This window comes from Delphinus delphis, chromosome 18, assembly GCF_949987515.2.
Source record: "Delphinus delphis chromosome 18, mDelDel1.2, whole genome shotgun sequence".
Lineage (NCBI taxonomy): Eukaryota > Metazoa > Chordata > Mammalia > Artiodactyla > Delphinidae > Delphinus > Delphinus delphis.
The window spans coordinates 2,854,725-2,876,884 of record NC_082700.1 but is presented as its reverse complement, the minus strand read 5'-3'; the positions used below and the strand labels follow the sequence as shown (position 1 = coordinate 2,876,884).

At 48.4% G+C, this 22,160-nt stretch overlaps 1 protein-coding gene across 1 annotated transcript in view; it reads left to right on the top strand.

Moving 5' to 3' along the window:
• Positions 1 to 22,160, top strand: part of MIPEP (mitochondrial intermediate peptidase) — a 133,409-nt gene that overhangs the window by 97,645 nt on the left and 13,604 nt on the right. Inside the window, exons 17-18 of the mRNA XM_059995707.1 lie at positions 11,251 to 11,372; positions 13,157 to 13,230. Coding sequence (XP_059851690.1) covers positions 11,251 to 11,372; positions 13,157 to 13,230 — 196 coding nt within the window. The remainder of the gene's footprint in view (positions 1 to 11,250; positions 11,373 to 13,156; positions 13,231 to 22,160) is intronic.

Sequence of the window (22,160 nt, the reverse complement as noted above, 5' to 3'; positions counted from 1 at the left end):
CAAACTCTTACAAAAAAACAGAAAGGAAGGGAACACTTTGCAAATTAATTTTACAAGACCAGCATTACTCTGATGCCAAAGCCAGACAAGGACACAAGGAAGGAAAATTAGAGACCAGTGTTCCTGATGAACATAGATGCAAAAATCCTCAACAAAATATTAACAAACCAAATTCAACAGTACATTAAAAGGACCACACACCATGATCAAGGGGAATTTATTCCAGGGATGCAAGGATGGTTTAACGTCTGCAAATCAATCAGGTGTAATCACCATATCAACACAATGAAGGATAAAAAATTACATGATCATCTCAACAGGTGTGATGATTTGTGACCTTGGATAAGGCAGTGGTTTCTTAGATTTGACAGCTAAAGCACAAATCACCAAAAAAACCACAAAGATAATTTGGAATCATCAAAATTTAAAAATCTGTACTCAAAGGACAGCATCAGGAAAGGGAGACAACAACTCAGAATGGAAGAATAGATATCTGATGGGTATTAATCTCCAAGAATACATAAAGAACTCCTATAACTCAACGATCAAAAGACAACCCCAATTAAATATGGGCAAAGGATTTCAATAGCCATTTCTCCAGAGAGGATACACAGATGGCCAATGAGCACAGGAAAAGATGCTCAACAACATTAGTCCTTAAGGAAGTGCAAAATCAAAACCACAATGAGGTTTACCACTTTTTGCCCGCTGGGATGGATATAATAACAGTAACACGTGTTGGCAAGGATGTAGAGAAACTGGACCTTAATACACCTCTGGTGGGGATGCAAAGTGGTGCAGAAGGTTTGGAAAACAGTTTGGCCAGTGCTCAAAGTTAACACAGTTTCTGTATGACCCAGCAGCTCCACTCCTAGGTATATACTCAGTAGAAATGAAAACATATGTCTGCCCCCACATTTGTACACTAATGTTAACAGCAGCTTTATTCATAACAGCCAAAAAGTGGAAGCAAACCACATGTGCTTTAGTTGACGTTTGGATGAATGGACGTGCAGATACCGCACTTCCACGCAGCGGAATATGATTCTGCCCCGGAAGGGAGTGGAGTGCTGGCACATACTACACCGTGGATGGCGCCGGAAAACGGTGCGCTAAGTGAAAGAGGCCAACACAGTGCCAGTTACTGTACGGCTCCATTTATATGAAATACTCAGAACAGGCAAATCCACAGAGACAGAGAGCAGAAGGTGGCTGCCAGCGGCTGGGGGAAGGGGTGCCGAGTGAGTGCTGGCGGGTCAGGGGTTTCTTTGGGGGATGATGAAAATTTGATAGCACAGCTTTGTGAGTATACTAAGAATCACTTTAAAATGTAAATTTTATGGTGTGTGAGTTTTATCTGAATTTTTAAACAGAGCGAATGCCGGCAGCCGCCGGGGAGCAGGGCAGGGCTGTGATGGGGGACACGTGGTGGGCGGTGCTCCTTCCCGCGAGGAGGACGTTGAACTGCGAGGCCAGCCGGAGGTCAGCTAGCGCAGAAGGTGTGCTGGCTGTTGTGACGTGGAGTGAGACTTAGTACCCTAGAGATTTAGAAGGAAGTAAAAGGCCATCAGTCCATTTCAGCCTTAAACAAGCCACTGCTCACAGCTGAGCCTTTGGAAGATCACACCTTGAACTTTCAAACTCAGGAGATGTGAGAAGGAGAAAGCCTGCCCGTAGCACCTGTTATTATAGCACTGTGAAGTAATGCTAGTTGATAGTATTTTTATAGGAAAGTTGTAATAACACTTAGGTGTTGATTCTTTTTATCCAACACTTGTTTTGAGTTGCAGTAGTATGCACTGTTGGGCATTACCCAGGTTTTCCATATGTTTCAACCACAAATATAGCAGGGTTTTTTGGGGGGTTTTTTTTTTTGGTAAGAAATTGCTAAAAGCTGTTACGTCAGGAATTTTGGACGTTCTTCAGACGAAATAATGGGGGAGGACTGATGACATGTTGATTGAAAGCAGGCAGCCCTGGTAATTTCAGTGGATCAGTCACGAACTTTATTTCTGTCAGTTACTCTGTACAAAATGCAGGTAGTGACACGACCTGCAGATGACATAGCATCGTGAGCCCCGGGCTGCACTTCTGTGCTGCCGCTCAAGGAACTTCTGGCAGGGGCCCAGGGCCTGCCTTACACGCGGGGCAGGGACTGCATGCTCCAAGGGGGAGCGTGTTCTTACCTCTCTGTAATTCAGTCTCATCTCACCAGGAGCATCACCCTTAGTGAGACATATTTCTTCACTGCACACGTCTATCTTTTGTATTATAACACATCGTAGGCAACACAAATGAAAGTTAATAGCAGATTCTTTTTTTTTTCTTGCGGTACGCAGGCCTCTCACTGTTGTGGCCTCTCCCGTTGCGGAGCACAGGCTCCAGACGCGCAGGCTTAGCGGCCATGGCTCACGGGCCCAGCCACTCCGCGGCATGTGGGATCTTCCCGGACCGGGGCACGAACCTGTGTCCCCCTGCATCGGCAGGTGGACTCTTAACCACTACGCCACCAGGGAAGCCCCAGATGTACTTTTTGATGCAGAGGGATCTTTCACCGTGCGAGTTAGGAAATGAGTTTGCAAAGTAGCAGTTATTCCAACCAAGGTGGTTGGGTACATATCTTTTGTCACTTCAGAAATTGTGCCTGTGTGTGTATAGTCAGTACACTATTTTTTTTTACCTATTTGTTGACATCTTAATAATTTCAGGGATTACTGAAACTAATTACAGAAAGGGAATTGGGACTGACAGATGTCAGTTATGTCCAGATTACAGCAGTTTGGTTCTAATTGTCCTACCTTTCTACCTGCTTTCTGTGACTCTCTTGAGAACACCGTGCTGGTCACAGTGTTGTCCCCGACTGCAGAGGATCAGGTCTGTGGCTGATGAGTGGAGGCCCCCCCAGGCCGGCACAGTGCGGGCCTCTTCCCTACTCGCCCTCGTGTAATCCGCACGGCAGCCCTGCCAGGCGGGCGTGGTCAAGGTGAGGGTCCGGGAGTCTCACAGTGATGAGTGCCAGGCCGGTGGCCCTTGTTAGTGTCCGCCTCCCCGGCCGCAGTGTGGCCGTGAGGGCGGCGTCTGTGAAGGCTCCCCCGGGCATGGAGAGATGGATGACTTCGGAGCCATCGCACCAAAGCTCCCCACCCCTGGCGGGTAAGGTGCCAGCCGCCGCTGCCGGTATGGAGCTCAGGGAAGGAGGAACGGCCCCTCCAGTTTTCTCTCTGGAGACTCTGAGGGCACGATAAAACTCCTTTGGAACTGGGAGAGTATTTTGAAAATATGAAGCAAGTGTGTTTTCATCCCCCCCCGTCCGTAGATCACCTTCCCCAGCCCGTCCACAAGGATGATCCGGGTGCTGACCAGAGAATAGAGGGGAGAGGGGTACCGTGCTGGGGGCGGCGGCCCTGAGCCCAGGACTCTGGTCTGACACCGGGGACACACTGCGCCAGGGCCCCAACCAGCAAGAGAGGAGGGAGCTGGCAGCACAGCCTTCCCGCCGCCGTGAGGATGCGGCGGGCTGGGGGGAGACCTCGCGTGTCCCCCACTGTCGGCAGTGCCCCTTCATCACCGCTGGAGGAGGCCTCGAGCTGCAGTGTCATTGGAATGGAAACGGAGGGAAGTAGGGAGGGAGCCGCACAGGTTCCTGACTGCCGGCATGCAGAGTGAGGCAGGGAAGCCGGGGCTCCAAGGGAAGCTCCCGGGTCCCCGGGCCTGTTTGCTGCAGGAAGGTGCTGAGCCCTAGTTGACATCAGATGGTTGCAGGTGTCCTCCCCTCTTTGTACCTCAGCTTGATCTCACAGGAGAGGGGGCTTCCGGCCTGTAGGTTGGAGACGATAGCTACTCATCTCTGAGGGTCCCTGGGAGGGGGGAAGGCGGAGCTTCAGGAGCCTCTGCTCCCACCGGTTTGATACCGGCCCCGCCCCCGGGGTGCGGTGGCCAGGGCTGCACCCCTGCTCTTGGCTCGTCTCCCTGCCGAGGAGTTCCTGTTCTGTGTTCCCTTCTTCATGCACGAGCAGAAAGTCGCATAGTCTACGAAGGACACACCCGTGGAGGCCCTGCTGCCTTTGTTGAACTGCGCAGTCATGAAGACAGTGGCAGAGTCCCTCTTCTTGGTTTTTTGTTTTTTTTATGTATGTATTATTGAGCCATTCTGACAGGTGTCAGGTGACATCTCATTGTGGTTTTGATTTGCATTTCCGTAATGATTAGTGATGTTGAGAATCTTCTCGTGCATTTGTTGGCCATTTGTCTCCCTTGGAAGAGAACGTCTTCAGACCCCCTGGCCCTGTATTGAGCAGGTTGTTTGCTTTGTGCTGAGTTGTATGGATTCTTTACGTATTTTAGACATTATATAATGACATCATATATCATTTGTTACATGATTTGCAAATATTTTCTCCCTTTCCACAGGTTGCCTTTTCATTTTGTTGATGGTTTCCTTTGCTTTACAGAAGCCTTTGAGTTTGATGTTGCTCAGCTTAATTTTGCTTTTGTTGCCTTTGCTTTTGGTGTCAAATTGAAAAAGTCACTGCCAAGGCTAATTCAAGGAGTGTTTTCCTATGTTTTCCTCTTGGAGTTTTATGGATGATCCATTTTTCTAGGTTGTCCTTTTTGTTGGTGTCTAACTGTTCATGGTAGTCACCTATGATCCTTTGTATTTCTGTGGCATCAGTTGTAGTGTCTCCTCTTTCATTTCTAATTTTATTTGACTCCTTTGTGCATTGTTTTCTTAGTGAATTTAACTAAAAGTTTGTCTATTTTGTTTAACTTTTCAAAAAACCAGCTCTTAGTTTCACTGATCTTTTCTATCGTCTTTTTAGTCTCTATTTATTTCTGCTCTGATTGTTACTTCCTTCCTTCTGCTGACTTTGGGCTTAATCTGTTCTTCTTTTTCTAGTTCCTTGAAAAGACTAAAGCTAAACGCAGCATATTGTTGGGTCTTCTTCTTAGTTTATTCAGCCCGTCTGTGTCTTTTGATTGGCGAATTCAATCCGTTTACATTTAGAGTAATTATTGATAGGTACGGACTTACTGTTGCCGTTTTGTGAGTGTGTTTTGGTTGTTTTAGTGCCAACACCAGAGCTTCCGGATTGTGTCTTGTCCTTGTGGAGGCTCGCCTTGCTCCCCTGGGCTGCCCTCCTGACCCCAGAGGCTCTCTTTTTCTGTGGAAGTCCTTATTACTTGACCACGGGTTCCTTTAAAATGAAGAATCTGCCATTTTTTCCTTGAGATGTTACAGGCAAGGGGAAAAGCAGTATTAAGGAGCTTTGATTAGGAGGAAAGAACCCAGCATGTCTAGTTTCCAGTTCTGTTTATTGCTTTTCACCTAATTGTCTCCTTTAAGTAGATTAACGTTACCTTCCCACGTTCCATCTAATAAATGCCTTTCCACGTGGATTGGTTACATCTTTGTTCTGCTCGTGGATTTGCTTTTGATAGACACACACAGCTATTTCCAGGGGGGGTTAAATTCTGTTCTGCAGAGCTTTTATTTTTTTCAATATTTATATATAAATAGAATTGGTGGTTAATGTTTTGTGTTACTATTAATTGCCTAAAGAGATTTGGTCAGGTAGTTAGAAGTCATTTTTTCTCATAAGACTGGGTCTAGTCTCCTTAAAATGAGCCATAAGTCTACCATTAGCAGAGAAAATGGTTTCTAGTTGTCGCTGAGATCTTATAAAGTTCTCGTATTGGCACTCTGGAAATTACTCAGACTTCGATGGTAACATGAAGGAGGGATTTGTGGCTGCTGCCTATTACATGCTGGAGAGCAGTGTTAACACTGTAACTGTTGTTATACTTAGGACTGGCATCGTTATGCTTCAGCCACATTCTTGCCGATGTCAGCACTGAGCCGCCCGCACGTCCCTGAGTCCTCCCCCTGGTCCAGCAGTGTCAGCATTTTAACTTAGTATAATACTCGCTCGTATATCAACTTGTACAGGGGCTTTCCTTTTTAGCTGTAAAAATAGCTATGTGGTGTGTTCTGATATGTGTTGAAGCTGACGTGATGGAAATTAATTTACAAGTTGTAGGTGTCAAATATAAACACAGGAATACGGCATGGGGATCTGCTGGGGGGATCAGGAATTTGAAATCAAGACGGTTGCAACTTTCACATTTGTAGGGAGCAGTAGGTCCCATATTAGATACTTGGGGTGTGCAGTGCAGCGCAGCAGTGAGGCAGCGGCTCTGAATTAGAAAGACAGCCGGGGGGGCTTCCCTGGTGGCACAGTGGTTGAGAGTCTGCCTGCCGATGCAGGGGACACGGGTTCGTGCCCCGGTCTGGGAAGATCCCACATGCCGCGGAGCGGCTGGGCCCGTGAGCCATGGCCGCTGAGCCTGCACGTCCGGAGTCTGTGCTCCGCAATGGGAGAGGCCACAGCAGTGAGAGGCCCGTGTGCCGCTAAAAAAAAAAAAAAAAAAAAAAAAACCGGTCTGAATCCTGTGTGATCGTCCGTTGGTGTGCAGGCTAAGTTGCTGTGACAGAGACCCCCAAATACAGTGATGTAAGTAGGATGAAGCTCCTTTCCTCCTGCCCAGCAAGGCAGAGCTGAGCAGGTGGGGCCGGTGGGCTGGCGGCTCCTCCGCAGGTGTGGGTCTGGTTCTCACTTCTTTAAGGCGTAGCAGGAAGGGGAAGGAGGTCGAGGGTGTGAGCAGCTTTGTTTTGAAGCACCTGGCAAGTACGTTATCTCCATTCACATCGGGTTGCAGGAAGTAGGGGCACAGCCACCCTGAGCCCAGAGGAGGCCTGGAGAACAGTGGCCACAGGCCTTGCTCCAGCTGAGCGGCAGAGGGGCAGTTCTGTTTCTGAACGGACGAGGGGTACTGGGCAGTCTCTGCCGGCAGCCTTGACCAAATTACACTTTTGAGTCTGTTGTAAAGTGTAAGCTGTTAAAATATTTACTGAAAATTATGAAGCATTTGTAGGAGTACCTTCCTCAAAAGATATCCATGAAGACACAGGGTTATACATTTAATAAATATAGGTGCCCTTCCATATTTTCCATTTACTTTTTTGTTAGTATTTTTGGACACAGCTCTCGTGCTGAAATAGATAACGGTGTTAGTTTCTATCGCCGTGGGACAAATTGCCGTGCGCCTAGTGGCTACAGCAGTACACAGCTCACGGCCCCCGCGGGTCAGGAGGCCGCGGCCCGTGCTTGGGCCCCCACAAGGCTGCAGTCGGGGAGTTGGCCGGGCCCATGGCTCACCTGGGGGCTTGGCTGCTTCACCTGGGTTCTCGGCAGAATTCTTTTTTTTTTTTTAATTGTTTATTTATTTGAATTATTTATCTTTGGCTGCGTTGGGTCTTCGTTGCTGCGTGCGGGCTTCCTCTAGTTGCGGCAAGCAGGGCTACTGTTTGCTGCACTGCACAGGCTCTAGGCACGTGGGCTTCAGTAGTTGTGGCACGTGGGCTCTAGAGCGCAGGCTCAGTAGTTGTGGCACACGGGCTTACTTGCTCTGCGGCATGTGGGATCCTCCCGGACCAGGGCTCGAACCCATGTCCCCTGCATCGGCAGGTGGATTCTTAACCACTGCGCCACCAGGGAAGTCGCTCGGCAGAATTCTTATCTGTGCACTTGTAGGATGGAGGTACCCAGCTTCTTGCTGCCTGTCAGCTGTTGGACACCCCTGGGCCCCAGAGGCCACCCCCAGATCCCACAGGGTCCCTGCTGGTGGGCTTTCCCACCAGGGCCGCTGACCTCGGGCAGCAGGAGGGTTTCTGCAGCGGGTCTGCAGCCCGGCAGACATCTCAAGTGAGTAACTCGCTGTGGCTGTGACATCCCGCCCCCTTTGCCCGTTCTGGGGTCAGAAGCGAGGCTCTGGTCCTGCCCACACTCACGGTGAGATTTCACACCGCAGCCGCGGAGGCCGCCTGAGAGTGTGCCCACCACAACGGCTGTGTTTCATCTAAAATGAATTCTCAGTTTTATTCCAAACTGAGAATTCCTGTTTGTTTGGCATTGTTGTTTCATGGGTTTTGGTAAAATGTCAGTGGGGACTTTTTATTAAATTAGGAGTACTAGCCTGTGTTACTTCATGGAAAACATTAAGAAAGAGAGAACACGAACCTGAGAAGGCCGGGGGGGGGGGGGTCTCCCACTCACTGCTGTGGTTAAGTGCCCAGGGTTGGGTGTCATAGGACATAATCCACAAGCCAGCAGCACTGTACTCAGGGAATGTGAAAAGCCCGGCGGTCCGCGCACAGAGCCTGGCCTAGCTCAGGAGCCTGCTGTCCTTTAGTCCTGTTACAGCAGCTGCACCGTGAAGCCTGTGTGGTACTGCTGGCCCGTGGCTTGTTCAGAGTCTGTGAAGCTTGACGGAGACTGAATCACACATGAGGAAACACCACACAGATGCCGTACATTTGGTGCCAAAACTAGCCTCAGAAGTCTTAACTGTCATAGGATGTAGTCAAAGCATTCTTTAAAAAATAATAATAATAACAACAGCCTGAGATCCAGAATGCGTTTGTAGCGCTGTGATGTCCTCGTGCTCGTGGTCTGGATGTTACTCCTCATCTCAGTCCAAAGTCCAGTCTGTCGGGAACATGGAGCATCCCTGGGACAGAATCCTGTAGTGTCCATCCGTCTGTCCACCTGTCTGCCCACCCATCCAGCACAGCTGCTGAGTTCCTGCTGTGCCCCAGGCCCCGTGCTGAATCTGGACACAGGCCCAGCCTCGTGGACCTTGCTCTTAAGGAAGTTTCAGTTCTGTGTGACCCAAACCAAGAAAGCAGTGATGTCGTTTCTGTTCTCATGTGGTGGTTTAATATTCTAGTAATAAGATTGTTTTAAAATTTTAGTTAAATGCACTTATACATGTGTAACTGGAAGTGGAGAAATGATGTGCTGTTTGAGAGGATAATAGCAACGATTAGCTTGGTCACTCAACTTCTGACATGTAGTTATTGGTGCTGGCTCTGCACGAGTCCCTCATCTAGGCCTGAAACTGAAACCAGGTGTAAGTAACTGGCTGCTTTGCTCCTTTCCATTCCTGGGCCCGTCTCTGATTTGGACAGACGAATATCATGGGTAAGAAGGGGGCTGTAGCAGGTAGGGATCCCCGGAGGGCCTCCTGCCCAGGGCTCCAGCTGGCGGCTGTGCTCACGGGGCCCCCGCCGCGCTGCCACTCCCGCTCCAAGGTTTTGTCTGAAGTGCGGATTGCTGAGGTTGTGTAACTCAGGACAGACGGATGGAGGGCTCGTGTGAGGATGGGACGGTTCCCACCTCTAGTCAGAACAAAAGAGAAAGTGCAAAGGCTTCTGAGTCCTTTGTTCTGAAGACCAGATCCTCACCTTGCGCTTCAGAGGATGGGTGAAAACTTCCGTTCATCTGGCAAAGGTCCCTTTCGGAAGAAGGAAACTCGGAGATAAAAGGAAGAGGACAGCATAATTCCAGGGCTTAAAATGAGATGCTGTCTTTTATTTTTCCAGGTGAATGAGTGAAGTGGTAACAAGGACTTAACATTAGGCTGAATTATCAGGAGTCCAGCTGTTTGTGGTCAGACAGCAATGGGATTGTAGGTCTTAGCGTGCCGTAAGCTTACGCTGGTGAAAGGTGTCCGGTGGTATAACTTACTTAGCGTGTCTTGAGGTATGGAAACCTGTAATTTAAGAACAAGACAGCAAGGTGTGCGCCATGCCTGAGTAGCTCTGTCCAGGTGGGAGGCAGACGCCGTGGACTCTCTGTGTCCAGGTATCCAGGTGTGGATCCTGCCGGGCGAGCTGCCGGGCTTCGGCACCTGTGCGTGGGGGTCTGGTTACTGTGACAGCCTTGCGAGTGTACCGTCCAGCACCAGTGGTGGCCGTGTGGAGTCGGGGACCACCGCCCTGGGTTGTGGTGCCCCCCCCCGGGGTCTCGCCTTCACAGAGGGCCGGGCGAGGTGTCCCACACAGACGGAGGGACACAGCTCGCGAGCCCCCCCTTGCTTCCAGTCGCTTCCCGGTTGGAAGGGGAGGGTGGATCCCGAGGGTTCCCGTTCCCTCCGCCAGACCTCCTCCTGTTCCAGCTCTAGCTTGAGAGCTGGCCGGCCTGCCCTACACCCAGCCCAGGCCGAGCGCCCGTCGTGAGGTGCTGGACGCCACTCAGAGCACCGGGCCCCTGTGTGCCACGTGGGGGACTCTGAGGTGTCCTCGGATCCGCCGCCCCGCCGTCAGCAGGGAACTGTCTGTTCGCTTGTAGTTTGTGGCTTGATCAGTTAGGTGGAAATTGTTTATCTAGTTAAACATTTGTGGTGATGATTAAACTTTATAATTTTCCAGGAGGTGAAAAGATTTATTAGATAATTTACCTTAGTTTAAAAACTTAGGCTTCGATTTTTTTTCCTAACAATTTTACCGTCAGCTAAAGCACACATGAAAAGACAGCAGAGTATTGCTGCATGTCAGATCTGTTTCAGTAAAGTAAAAATGTTTAAGTCACAACTGTGTCATTTGAGGATGGCTTCTGTAATTCTGGCTTTTGTAGCAGTGGTGTCATGACTGTGCTGTGGGCAGCTTATGCCTTTGCACTTGGATAACCCTCTTCCTACTAACCACCCAGAACCTACTTGTTTTCAGCTTGTAGGTCCAGAAAAAGAACAGTATTTGCAGGAAAAGAGTTTTCCAATGGAAGGGTATTCTTCCCTGGGAACTCACGTGGCCTTTTTTACAGTAACAACGTCACTGTCCTCAAAAAGAACGGCACCCGGTGCCAGGCCAGAGTGCCCTCTCCCGACCCAGTGGCCAGGCTTCCCAGCAGGCCGGAATCATGGGACACGCGTGCTGCCCTGTTGCTGACGCTACGCTGCGTGTCTGGGCATCCTCCCTCTGTTTCTGCCAGACACGAGTCCGGGGCAGTGAACCTGTACAGAACAGTCCGGTGTCAGGGTTGGTTCTGCTGAGGCCGCCTTACTGCCCCGTCCTGGCGTGGTCTCCCCCGTCGCACGAGGACCTACACAGCCAGCCCTGGTGGCCTGGGGCCGCCCCGGCAGCCTCGTTTTACCTCCGTCACCTCTAGAGGCCCGTCTCCCCAAACAGCCTCACTCCGAGGTCCTGGGGGTTGGGGCTCGGCATGCGGGTTTTGAGGGGACTCACTGCCGTCCTCACAGTGTGCGCCACGTGGAAAGTGACCACCGTGAGGCCGGCCCCCTGGGGTGCCATGTCACGGGCACGTCTGCAGCTTCCTGTGTGCCTCCCTGCGCTGGGCCCACACGGCGTCTGGACGCAGCCTCACCGCCTCCTGTGTCCTTTCTGTCCGGCAGGCCTGGCAGCTGCGCTTCAGCCACCTCGTGGGCTACGGTGCCAAATACTACTCCTACCTGGTGTCCAGGGCAGTGGCGTCCATGGTCTGGAGGGAGTGCTTTCTCCGGGATCCATTTAACAGGTAAAGAGACGGGGGTTTCATGGCCTGCTGCGTCCCCGCAGGACACTGGGGCTGCTGCGTGCCGGGGCCCCCTCCCCAGCAGGAGCCCGGGGAAGCCAGCTTCTGGTTCCACGGGTCCTTAGAAGGAGCTTCCTTGGAAAGCAAAGCACTACTGAGACCTGGTCTCACAGTCGTTCAGAGCGGTCTGCCTGCACCACACAGGTCGCACGGTCAGGAGGCCTCACTGCGCAGGTTGAGGCCCATGGCCCCTTAGATGCCGGGAGCGCCCTCGCGTTTCCCACGCAGGTTATCACGTTAGTCCCAGCAGCCCTGGCGGAGCCGGAGTTTCATAAGAGGAACCGAGGCTCAGAGGGGGTGATGCGTTCAGGGCTTCACAGCGGACCAGCTGGACTCAGATGGGAACCAGGTCTGCTGATTCCCAGGCCCTCGCCCCCCGCCCGACCCTGTAGCTCTTCATGTCGTTGGCCAAGGCTCGGGTTTTCTCGGCAGTTCATCATCGCCTTCAGTTCCAGGATCTTTTGAACTCGAGTCTGATGTAATAGAATTTTTAAACGTTTTACAGCTTGGTACCCACATGCTATTGTGACTTCAGCCCTCTGCACACTGTAGACATTTGGTCTACTTTTTAAAATTTTATTATCTTCAAAGGCTCTGGAGCCAAAATTGAGTACCATAAATCAATTCTGGGCATTATAATTCTTCACTGAAGATTTCTATAAAATCGGCAAAATACTATCTCGTTTAAAGGAATCACACTTTACTAGAAAACCACATGCTTTTAAATACATGTATTCTCCAGTATTTATATCTGTTTATGTATGCATTCTCGCCTAGACATGCAGTTGCTATACTTTTACGGGCATGTAAAAAAGTAAGCTAGTAAAAATACTCAGTGGACTAGAAAATTTCTAACCTCTACCAAAAGATCCTTTTTGATCCCAGTTCTGAGAAGTCTCCCGGTTGGAAGCAGCAAAGCCGAGGCCAGGCAGGGCCTCTCAGCTGCCCTGTCCACGCCCCCTGCTTCGGGGCCTCAGTGCTCCCTTCAGGGCGGAGCCAAGACAAGCGTTCGATGTCATCTTGCTGCTGAGAGTGAAGTGCTGGCAGCATTTCCGATTAGAGACCATATTCGCAAAATTGCCCATGGAAAGATCCTCCAGAAATAGTGGAGTGAAAACGTACTTTATTTAACTGCAGTTCTTTGCATTAAAGGAATTGCATTTTCTATTTAAAAAGAGAGTAACCATTAATTTAGAGGATTTCTGTCTGCCCCCCTTCGAGTGTCAGGGACACTGTTCCTTATTGAATCCAGCTGGTGAAGAGCAGCACGGACCGCAAGTGTTCTCTGTTATCCTTAGCCAGGGCTTCCTGCTGTAATGAACCCTCTCCTGACAGCTTTTCTGACTTTACTCTTAGGTCACAGTGTTATTTTCTCTCTGTTGGGTGCCATTTCAAATTCTTTTTTGAGAGGAGAGCATAAATGATTTCAAATCTCACTTTAGAATAATCCTATAGATGATGGAGAATGGGGTACGATTTTCTACTTGTTCTGTACCACATAAACTAAACAACCCTTTCTAGAAAGAGCAGGCTTGCTCTTACAGTAACTATATCACCACTGGTCTGTCTTCGTAGAGTACGTTAAAAATCGGAATGAGATTTTTAGAAGCCAGAAGATAATGCATGGCAGCTTTTCTGAATCTGACATCAGTGTGGCTTCACTTGGGGGACTCAGGCGGGTGTGGGTGGGTGCGTGCAGGCTCCAGTGACAGTCCTCTTCTCCCCAGGGCGGCGGGGGAGCGCTACCGCCGGGAGATGCTGGCGCACGGCGGGGGCAAGGAGCCCCTGCTCATGGTGCAAGGTAAGCCCACTGAGACGCGCTTTTTTTTTTTTTTTTTTAAGGTTTGTGTGTTAACATAAGCACTTTGGGTTTTGTTTCGTGTCATCTGTAATGAAAGATGTTTCCAATTTTGTCTATTTGTTTTTTCTTTTAAAGACATGATGCTTCAGCTGTGCACTTTGTTCTGAGCATCTGTTTCATGGTGTCCCAAATAAGTTAGTGTGATTTATTTAGGTTGAGAAAAAATTTCAGGCTTTAACTCTCAAAATGTTACTAACACTCTAGTAGGAAACTGTTAAGTTATTGTGAATCCTCAGAAAATTTGCTTTCAGATTTTAATACTCATTTCTTACTCCCTTATGAAAGCCTAGCAATACATCTGTTAGAAATTCCAAGGCATCAGGGTGGATTTTTTACTCAAAAAACTAGAACCGAATTCAGTCTTAGACATCTCAGATGCTTGTTTTCCTATGTGTTTTTAAGTATCTCCACTGAGAATTTAATTGTGAATGGAAGTGACCGTCATGATGTTCCTTAGAATGTTCTCACAAGTATTTCAAGGAAACGTGGGTGATCTTGGGTGCTCTCGGGATGCTGGCATTTCCGTGCAGCCGGTCCCTCTGACTACCTGATGAAAGTGCATTTAGGAGATGACTCCCAGCCTTAGGGGGATGCTGTCTTCCTAGTGGCAGCGGAGCAGTCCTGCTTGTGATGGGTTGAGGGGACGTCCCTTGCGCACATCTGTTGCACCTGCTGTCCCCTCGGGCAGGGCTGTAGCTGCTCATTCATCCAGCCCAGTGGCCGAGAGCTGCTCACGTGCCAGGCACTGGAGGTGGCAAAATCCCGCTGGGCCCTCGATTCCGTCAGCTTTTCTGGGAGGATGTGTTCGTCCAGGCTCGGTCTGCCTCCTGCCGCGCCGGTGCGCAGAGCGGGTCTGCCGGCAGCTTCGTGCGGCCCAGCCCTGCTGTGCTTTGGGGGTGATGACCGGTCTCCCATCTGTGGTTGCGCCTCGGGTCACCCTCTCTACGAGGAGGCTTGTGACGCCCCCCCCTTTTCTGGCTGATCCTGCCGGCCCTTGTTGAATTCTGCTACGTCCAGTCACTGTTTTAAATGGGTTTCGTGTCCTGATTAATGAAATCTTCCAGCAGCCCTCTCAGGTGGGGTGTTCAGTACCTTCTTACCGATGGTGGAACAGCTCAGGCCCCGGCCCTGTGGTGCAGCAGAGACGGAGGAGCCCCACCAGGATTGGAGCCTGGGACTCCCGACCACAGGGCCGGAGCTCTGAGCAGCTCCCTGGGTAGGACTGCCGGCCGCGGGCCCCTGTGGACTCGGTAACAGTGAAATTACTTGGCTCGTGATGGTCTACATGGCGCCCTTTGGGCTGGTAGTTTGTGGTGCTGCGTGGACAGCCCGCTGTGAGTGGGGGCAGAAGAGGCTCCAGGGCTGGTTCTCACGCGGATGTTCTGGTGGGAAAGCTCTCTCAGCAGCGGTGCTTAGTTTATCCTTCCTGACACCAGGGTCTAAACGCCGTCTGCACATAAATATTAGCTTACATATGGCTCCAGCAAAAGAAAAATATTAAATCCTTTTCAGTGTTTGTCTTTTGGTTGGTGTATTTTCCTACTCTGCTTCCAAGATGGTTGTATCATCTCTCTGGAAATTCTGTTCTTCATATGAAACATTTTTGTGTGAAGAAAAAATATTTTTCCACGAGAGAAAAACAAGCCTGTGGTTCAAACTAGAAATGAGAATGTATTCAGACCACAGCTAACACCAGCAATAGAACTGCTCGGCTTCTAAGGGTTACCCTTTTCCTCAGTGTTCCACCAGACCTCCTTAATTCACGTGATCGTTACATGGCGGATGAATGGGGCCACGCGCAAGAGGGTGTTACGCCAGTTGTCACTCCGTAGGGTTGGTTTGTAAGACAAGATCAGCAGTGGCGTCCCCTCTTCCTGTGTGCGAACGGCCAGCCTGCACCCCCAAAGCAGGAGCGTCCTGCATGATGGCTCATAGCATCGGGGTGGCCCTAGGAGGAGTGACTGTGAAATTACTCAGCGTCGTGATAGGTGCTTCATCTGTTTTATTTACTTACTAGGTAAATGTAAAGAATTATGTTAAGTAGCAGAAGGTAAAGAAACAGAATCCGTACCTTCCAGTTATGTACCTCTGTGACCAAGTGCCGCCTTTCTTAACCTCCTTACTTGAGACACAACATTGCAGGCGAACGCCGAGCCCTTCCTTAGTCAGGATACCGTGAGTTGTGCTGGGGCTCTCTGTATGACCTACTCAAGTCAAACACGGCCGTGCTTTGATCTTTGAACGATAAACGCCTCACAGGTGAACCTTGAGCTCGCTGGCCTGTTTCAGAGTCGCCTCAGGTCTGAAGGGAGCGCCGCCCGGGAGCCTCGGGGAAGATCCACGTGCGGCGACACAGACTTCTCTTCAAGGGCCCATAGTTCTTTCCTCTCAAAACTCTAAACGCCATGGAAGAAACCAAAAGTGGTTAAGAAAGTATTTCCTTCCTGGGGGCGCGGGGAGGAGGGGAGCGGTCACGTCGCACAGTAAAACAGAATTGGATTTGCAGTTGCTAGCTCCGGTACTTAGCAAATTCCTCGACCAAGTCGATTTCCCTAAGGGACACAAAACGTGATTTGACTTCAAAACAAACACTTTTCTAATCTGCAGGTTGAAATTGTGTCTTTATCTAGTTTTAAACACATCCATAGCACATATAAGGATGTTAGAATATTCAGTTACTTTAATCCTCCACTAAAACACACTAAAACACCTGACTGAATTCAACTCTTCTAACTGCCAAGGATTCTGGGGTGAGTTGAACTCTGTGTACATTCCATACAGTGTTTTCTCGTTTAAGTATCACATTTCTTAGTAATAAGAGAACTTAGTTTTTGCTTAAAATAAACCAGGATGATATGACATTTTCATTCATTTTGCCATATACTAGAAAAGTTTTTAGGTGTGCTGTGGTGAACATGACCCAGAGTTCAGTTTCTGCAGACCATTTCAGAAAATGAATGTCTCTAGAAAGATAAACAGTGAGTTTGTAACAAGGAGGTAATACCTGGTAGCCACCTGGAACGAGAATTGTTTCTCCCACAGCAGGTAGAAGAGGGGGATTATACAGCTGTTGGGGGTCGGAGCTGTATTATTTCAGCAGTTAAAGAAGGACAGGTGAAGTCCCCACAGGAGGTTACATCTTCCAGTGTAAACTGCTTTATCTTTCTTTTACGTTATCCGAAATTCTTGAGTAAATGGCCCTTGTTGAGTTTTTAGGTTCAGATGTTACTTATCTTTAAATAACTAGGAAAAAACCAACACATTGAAAAATCTGCACTTGCCGGGTGCTTCCTGCTTTGCTGCTCATTTAATCCCTCTAAAGCAGGTCTGATCTCCCCCTTTCCATAGGTAACGAGGCTCGTTCTCCTCCCTGCCACCTTCCTCCCGATGCCTGCGTCTTCCTCAGGCGATCTTTGAAGGCTGACATGAGACTGAGTTGGTCTTAGAATGTGAAGATGTCAGTGGCCTGAGCCTTGAGGCCTCAGTGATCCCCAAAGTCTGTGTGTGTTTTCACGTTGACACTGGTGAGGCCTGCCTGACGGCCACTGAGGAGCAGTAAAATGTTCCGTGATCTGTTTCCATATAAGCTCTTTAGACTTCTGTGGCAAAGCTGTCAACTTGAGTCACCGTCGTTCCCATGGGGTGATTCTCGCCACAGCCGCGTAAGCACGGTGCCCACCGAGTCTCACATTTCTGCCTCTGGTAATGGAGCCTGTGTGCGCTCGCCTGCAGCCTTGGCACAAAGGATTTTGTGGGGAAAGGAGAGGTTAAAGCCCAAGATCTTAGCGTTCCAAGTGGTTCTTTTAAAATATTAAACAGCTTTATTTCTGTTCTCCTTTCCAGAAAAGGAACTCTTAGTTTTATGACTTTTGGCCCAAAGCAGTATGAAAGTAGAGATATAACATTAGAACTTGACAGAGTTTTAAAAAGGACGAAACATCAGATAAGATGAAAAGGAATAGTAGATAAATTCTCGGCGAAGCTCCCTTCAGTCTGTTCTGTGTCGCCAGACTGACTTGTGGAACCAAAGTCTAGAAGCCCCAGGCCTCACCGTACGCTGATTAAAATCGCAAGAGCTCACACTTCCGCAGAGCTTCGTGGCTTTCAAAACACACTCGTCGTTGCCCTAACTATCCTATATCATCTCTTCTTACTACGTCGTACGTCGTACTCTTACTCAAGAAACAAGCCAGAAATTTGTGGTGTGTATTCCAAATGGTCGCCCTCGTCCCCCAAGGAGATTAATACAAACAGTGTACGATGGTAACCTCTCTCCTTGGTCCTAGGAGCAGGAAGTGCCCGGAGCTTGGTTTGACACCTTCTCCCCTAGAGGAAGCAGGGCTCCTTGGGGGAAGGGCTGACTCCAGGGCTGGCCTGCAGCGTCCTGCAGCGCCAGGAAGGAGGAAGGTGTTCAGGAATACACACGAGGATGGGCATGTGTGTCACGAGGGACAGGCGCCCACTATAAACGAACCCTCAATGGCCAGAACTTTAACAATTTGAGCAAAAAAGTAACTAAGGCAGCATTGGGAAATAGTACCAAGTATAAGTGTGTATCCATGAGCCCGCCTGACAGGAACGATGGAATGAATCAGCAGGGCAGACCTCCCGTGCACGAGAGTTCAGATGGTTCTGTAGGTGCCCCCTGCCCCCCGAGTGTGGGCTGCGCGGTGACCTCCCCCTTTCATACTGTGCTCTGGAAGGAAGGGAGAGAGACTTTACATGGAACTCTGCCTCGGCCAGGTGTTCAGGGTCAGCACCAGCAAGGCGAGTCATGCGGTCACGACCCCTAGTGTGACGAGAAGGGCACCTCACCTCTGGGGTCTTCCTTCCCAGGGTGTCACAGACAAGGGGCACCAGAGTCGAGCCTCGGCTCTCTGAGAGGAGGAGATGGCTAGGCCCGCGCTGTGCCCTGGCGCCTGCAGCAGGGTGTGCTGTGCACACCATCGTGGGTACCTGCTGCGTTAATGCACACTTAAGTTAGAGTTCACCTGGAAGGGCAGGTGTCTCCTGCGCCATTAACGACGTGATTATGGGGGATCGAACAAGATGGTGGAATAGAGGAGGGCATGGAGCTCACCTCCCCCGAGGAACACATCAAACATACATCCACGTGTGGCATGAGTCTCATGGAAAACTAACTGGAAACTGGCAGAAGGACTCCTGTACAAGCAAGGCTGTAATGGGGTAGGAAAGGAAGAAAAGTGATCGGGTCTGGACCTGTGCCCCTGGAAGGGGACTCAGAGGAAAAGAGATGGCACAGGCAGAGACCTGCTCTGGGCAGTGAGCGGTGAGAGCCGCAGACTGGGCACCTCTGTCCTGGCATCCAGCACAAGCCCCGAGGCACAGAGGAAAGGGCGGGTTGAAGGCTTCTCTGACACTGGCCAGGTTTCCGCCGGCTGCCTCAGTGCACGCTCCAGCCCCACATACCCCATGTCACTGGGCAGCACAGGCCTGGACAGGGTGGTGGCAGCAGACTCGTGTGGGACCCAGAGGCCACTGGGACAGAGCCTGGACAGGGTGGTGGCAGCCAGTGTTGGCACCCACTCAAGCAGTCCCCCCAGCCCAGAACTCTGACAGCAGCTGCTCCACCACAGCTCACAGCCCCGTGTGCACTGAGGCCCCATCCGCCCTGCAGTGCGGCCCTACAATGGACAGGGGCAGCTGTGAGGGACAAAGGGGACTCTCGCCTGAGGCTTTCTCCACAGAGCCAGGGAACACTGCGGGCACCGCACAGGCCGTGCGTCAGAGACAGCCCAGACCTCTGGCTGCAGCCAGCATGTGCCGACAGCCTGCACAGGCCCCCTTGCTTCAGCATCCCTGCCTCTGCAGCAAGGGTCCCAGTGCAGGGAGCAGGGAAAGCACACATGTACAGGGAGCAGAGCCAGCCCAGGCCTGACCCTTGGGGCTTCTGCTCCAGCACCTTGGGATCAGATCCCACCCCCAATAGGGCAGTGATGGCCACTGAGCAGAAGGGAAGTCTTGCTTCACACCCAGCTCCAGCCCCACCCCTACCAAGGTGATAGCTTCCAGCACACCCTGAGGAAGACATGGCTTGTGTCCACATCAGATCAACTTTCCCACCAAAGGCATCAGACACTCACAGTCTGTATAGGGCCAGCCCCTCATAAGAACATGGTCCCTTCAAGACCACAATAGGAAACTGTTGCACCTAAATTCATAGAGGCAGAGGAATTGCTCTCAATTGAAATAATAAGAGAAAACCCCTGAAAAAAGTAATAAAACAGAAATAATTTATCAGATAAAGAATTGAAAGCATTGGTAATAAAATTGTTAAGTGAATTAGAGAACACTAGACAGAATGAATAGCAGACTAAGCAACACAGAAGAACACTTAAGGGATCTGGAAGATATAGCAAACAAATGTAAAAAAATTTTAAAAGGTTAAGAGATCTCTGGATAACATTCACATTTATAGGAGGTCCCAGAAGAGAGAAAAGGGTATTGAAAATGTATTTGAAGAAATTATGGCTGAAAACTTCCCAAATCTGAAGAAGGAAATGGATATCCAGATACAGAAGCACAGAGGGTCCCAAACAAGATAAACCCAAACAGACCCACACCAAGACATTATAATTAAAATGGCAAAAGTTAAAGAGAGAAGCCTAAAGGCAGCAGCAAGAAAAAAATAATCATATACAAGGGAATTTGCATAAGGCTACCAGCTGATTTCTCTGCAGAAGGTTTGCAGGCCAGAAGAGACTGACATGATATATTCAAAGTGCTGAAAGGGAAAAGCCTGCAACCTAGGATACTCTACCCAGCAAGATTTTCATTTAGAATCTAAGGAGAGAGAACTTCTCAGACAAACAAAAACTAAGAGTTCATCAATGCTAAATCTACCCCAAAAGAAATATTAAAGAATCTTCTCTAAGTGGAAAAGAAGTAAGAATCTACAGAAAAGGGAAAACTCCGTAAGGACTGAGATCAACCACTTAAATAAGCCAGTATGAAGATAAAAAGACAAGAAAAATGTAAAAGCAACTGTAACAATAATAAGCAGTTAAGTGATAAACATGAAATATAAAGTATGACATCAGAATCCCAAAATGGAGGGGGAGTAAAAAATGTGGATCTTCTAGAATATGAAGTTAAATGACTATCAGTTTCAAACAAGTAGGTAAAATTATAGATCAGTGTATAGATAAACCCCATGGTAATCACAAATCAAAAACCTACAATAGATACACAAAAACTAAAAAGAAAGGAAAACAAGCACACTACTAAAGAAAATCGTCAAACCACAAGGGAAAAAACAAAAAGAAATGAACAGAGAAGAACTAAAAAAAGCAACTGGAAAACAAGGAAAAAAATGGCAGTAAGTACATACCTATCGGTAATTACTTTAAATATCAATGGACTAAATGCTCTGATCAAAAGACATAGGGTGGCTGATTGGATTAAAAAAAAAAAAGACCCTTCTATATGCTGCCTACAAGAGACTTACTTCAGAGCTAAAGACACACACGCTGAAAGTGAGGGGATGAAAAAAGATATTTCATGCAAACAGAAATGACAAGACAGTGGGCATAGCAATACTGATCAGATAAAACAGACTTTAAAACAAAGGCTATACAAAAGACAAAGAAGATTGTATATCATTATACAATGATAAAGAAACTCAATATAAGAAGAGGATATTACACTCATTAACATATAGGCACCCAGGACAGGAGCACCTAAATATATGAAGCAAATACTAACAGACATAAAGGGAGAAACTGACAATAATACAATAATCTTAGGGGACTTTAACACCCCACTTACATCAACGGACAGATAATCCAGACAGAAAACCAGTAAGGCAACAGTGGTCTTAAATGACACAACAGACTAGTTTGACTTAATAGATATCTACAGGACATTCCATCCATAAACAGCAGAATACACATTCTTCTCACGTGCACATGGAATGATCTCTAGTATAGATCACATGCTAAGCCACAAAACAATTCTCAAAAAATTGAAGACGACAAATTATATCAGGCGTTTTCTCCCAACCACAACAGTATAAAACTAGAAATCAGTTACAGGAGGAAAAATGGGAAAAGAACAAACACGTGGACTCTATAAAAACCAGTGGGTCAGTGAACAAAGCAAAGAGGAAATCAGAAAATACCTCGAGACAAGTGAAAGTGGAAATACAACTCTCCAAAATCAGTGCAAGCAGAGGGAAGTTCACAGCAATACAGGCCTTCCTTGAAACACAAGAAAAATCTCATATAACAGTCTAACCTACCACCTAACAGAATTAGAAAAAGAAGAACCAACAAAGCCCAACATCAGGAGAAGGAAGGAAATAATAAAGATCAGAGAAAATAAATAGAGATAAAAAATAGGAAAGATCAGTAAAACCAAGAGCTGGGGTTTTTTTTCAAAAGATAAAATTGACAAACCTCTAGCAAGGCTCACCAAGAAGAAAAGAGAGAGGACCCAAAGAAACAAAGTAAATGAAAGAGGAAAAATAACAACCAATACCACAGAGATAAAAAATCATAAAAGAATACTATGACAATAAATAGGACAACTTAGAAAAAATGGACAAATTTCTAGAAACATACAGCATGCCAAGACTGAATCAAGAAGAAACACTTTGAACAGACTGATCACTAGTAGTGAAACTGAATTTGTAGTTTTAAAAAACTCCCAGCAAACAAAAGTGAGGACTGGACGGCTTCACAGGGGAATTCTACCAAACATACAAATAAAAGCTAATACTTATCTTCCTCAAACTATTCCCCAGAATTGAAGAGAATGGAACACTCCCAAGGTCATTCTACAAGACTACCATTACCCTGATACCAAAACCAAAGACGATACAAAAAAAGAAAATTACAGGCCAATATCTT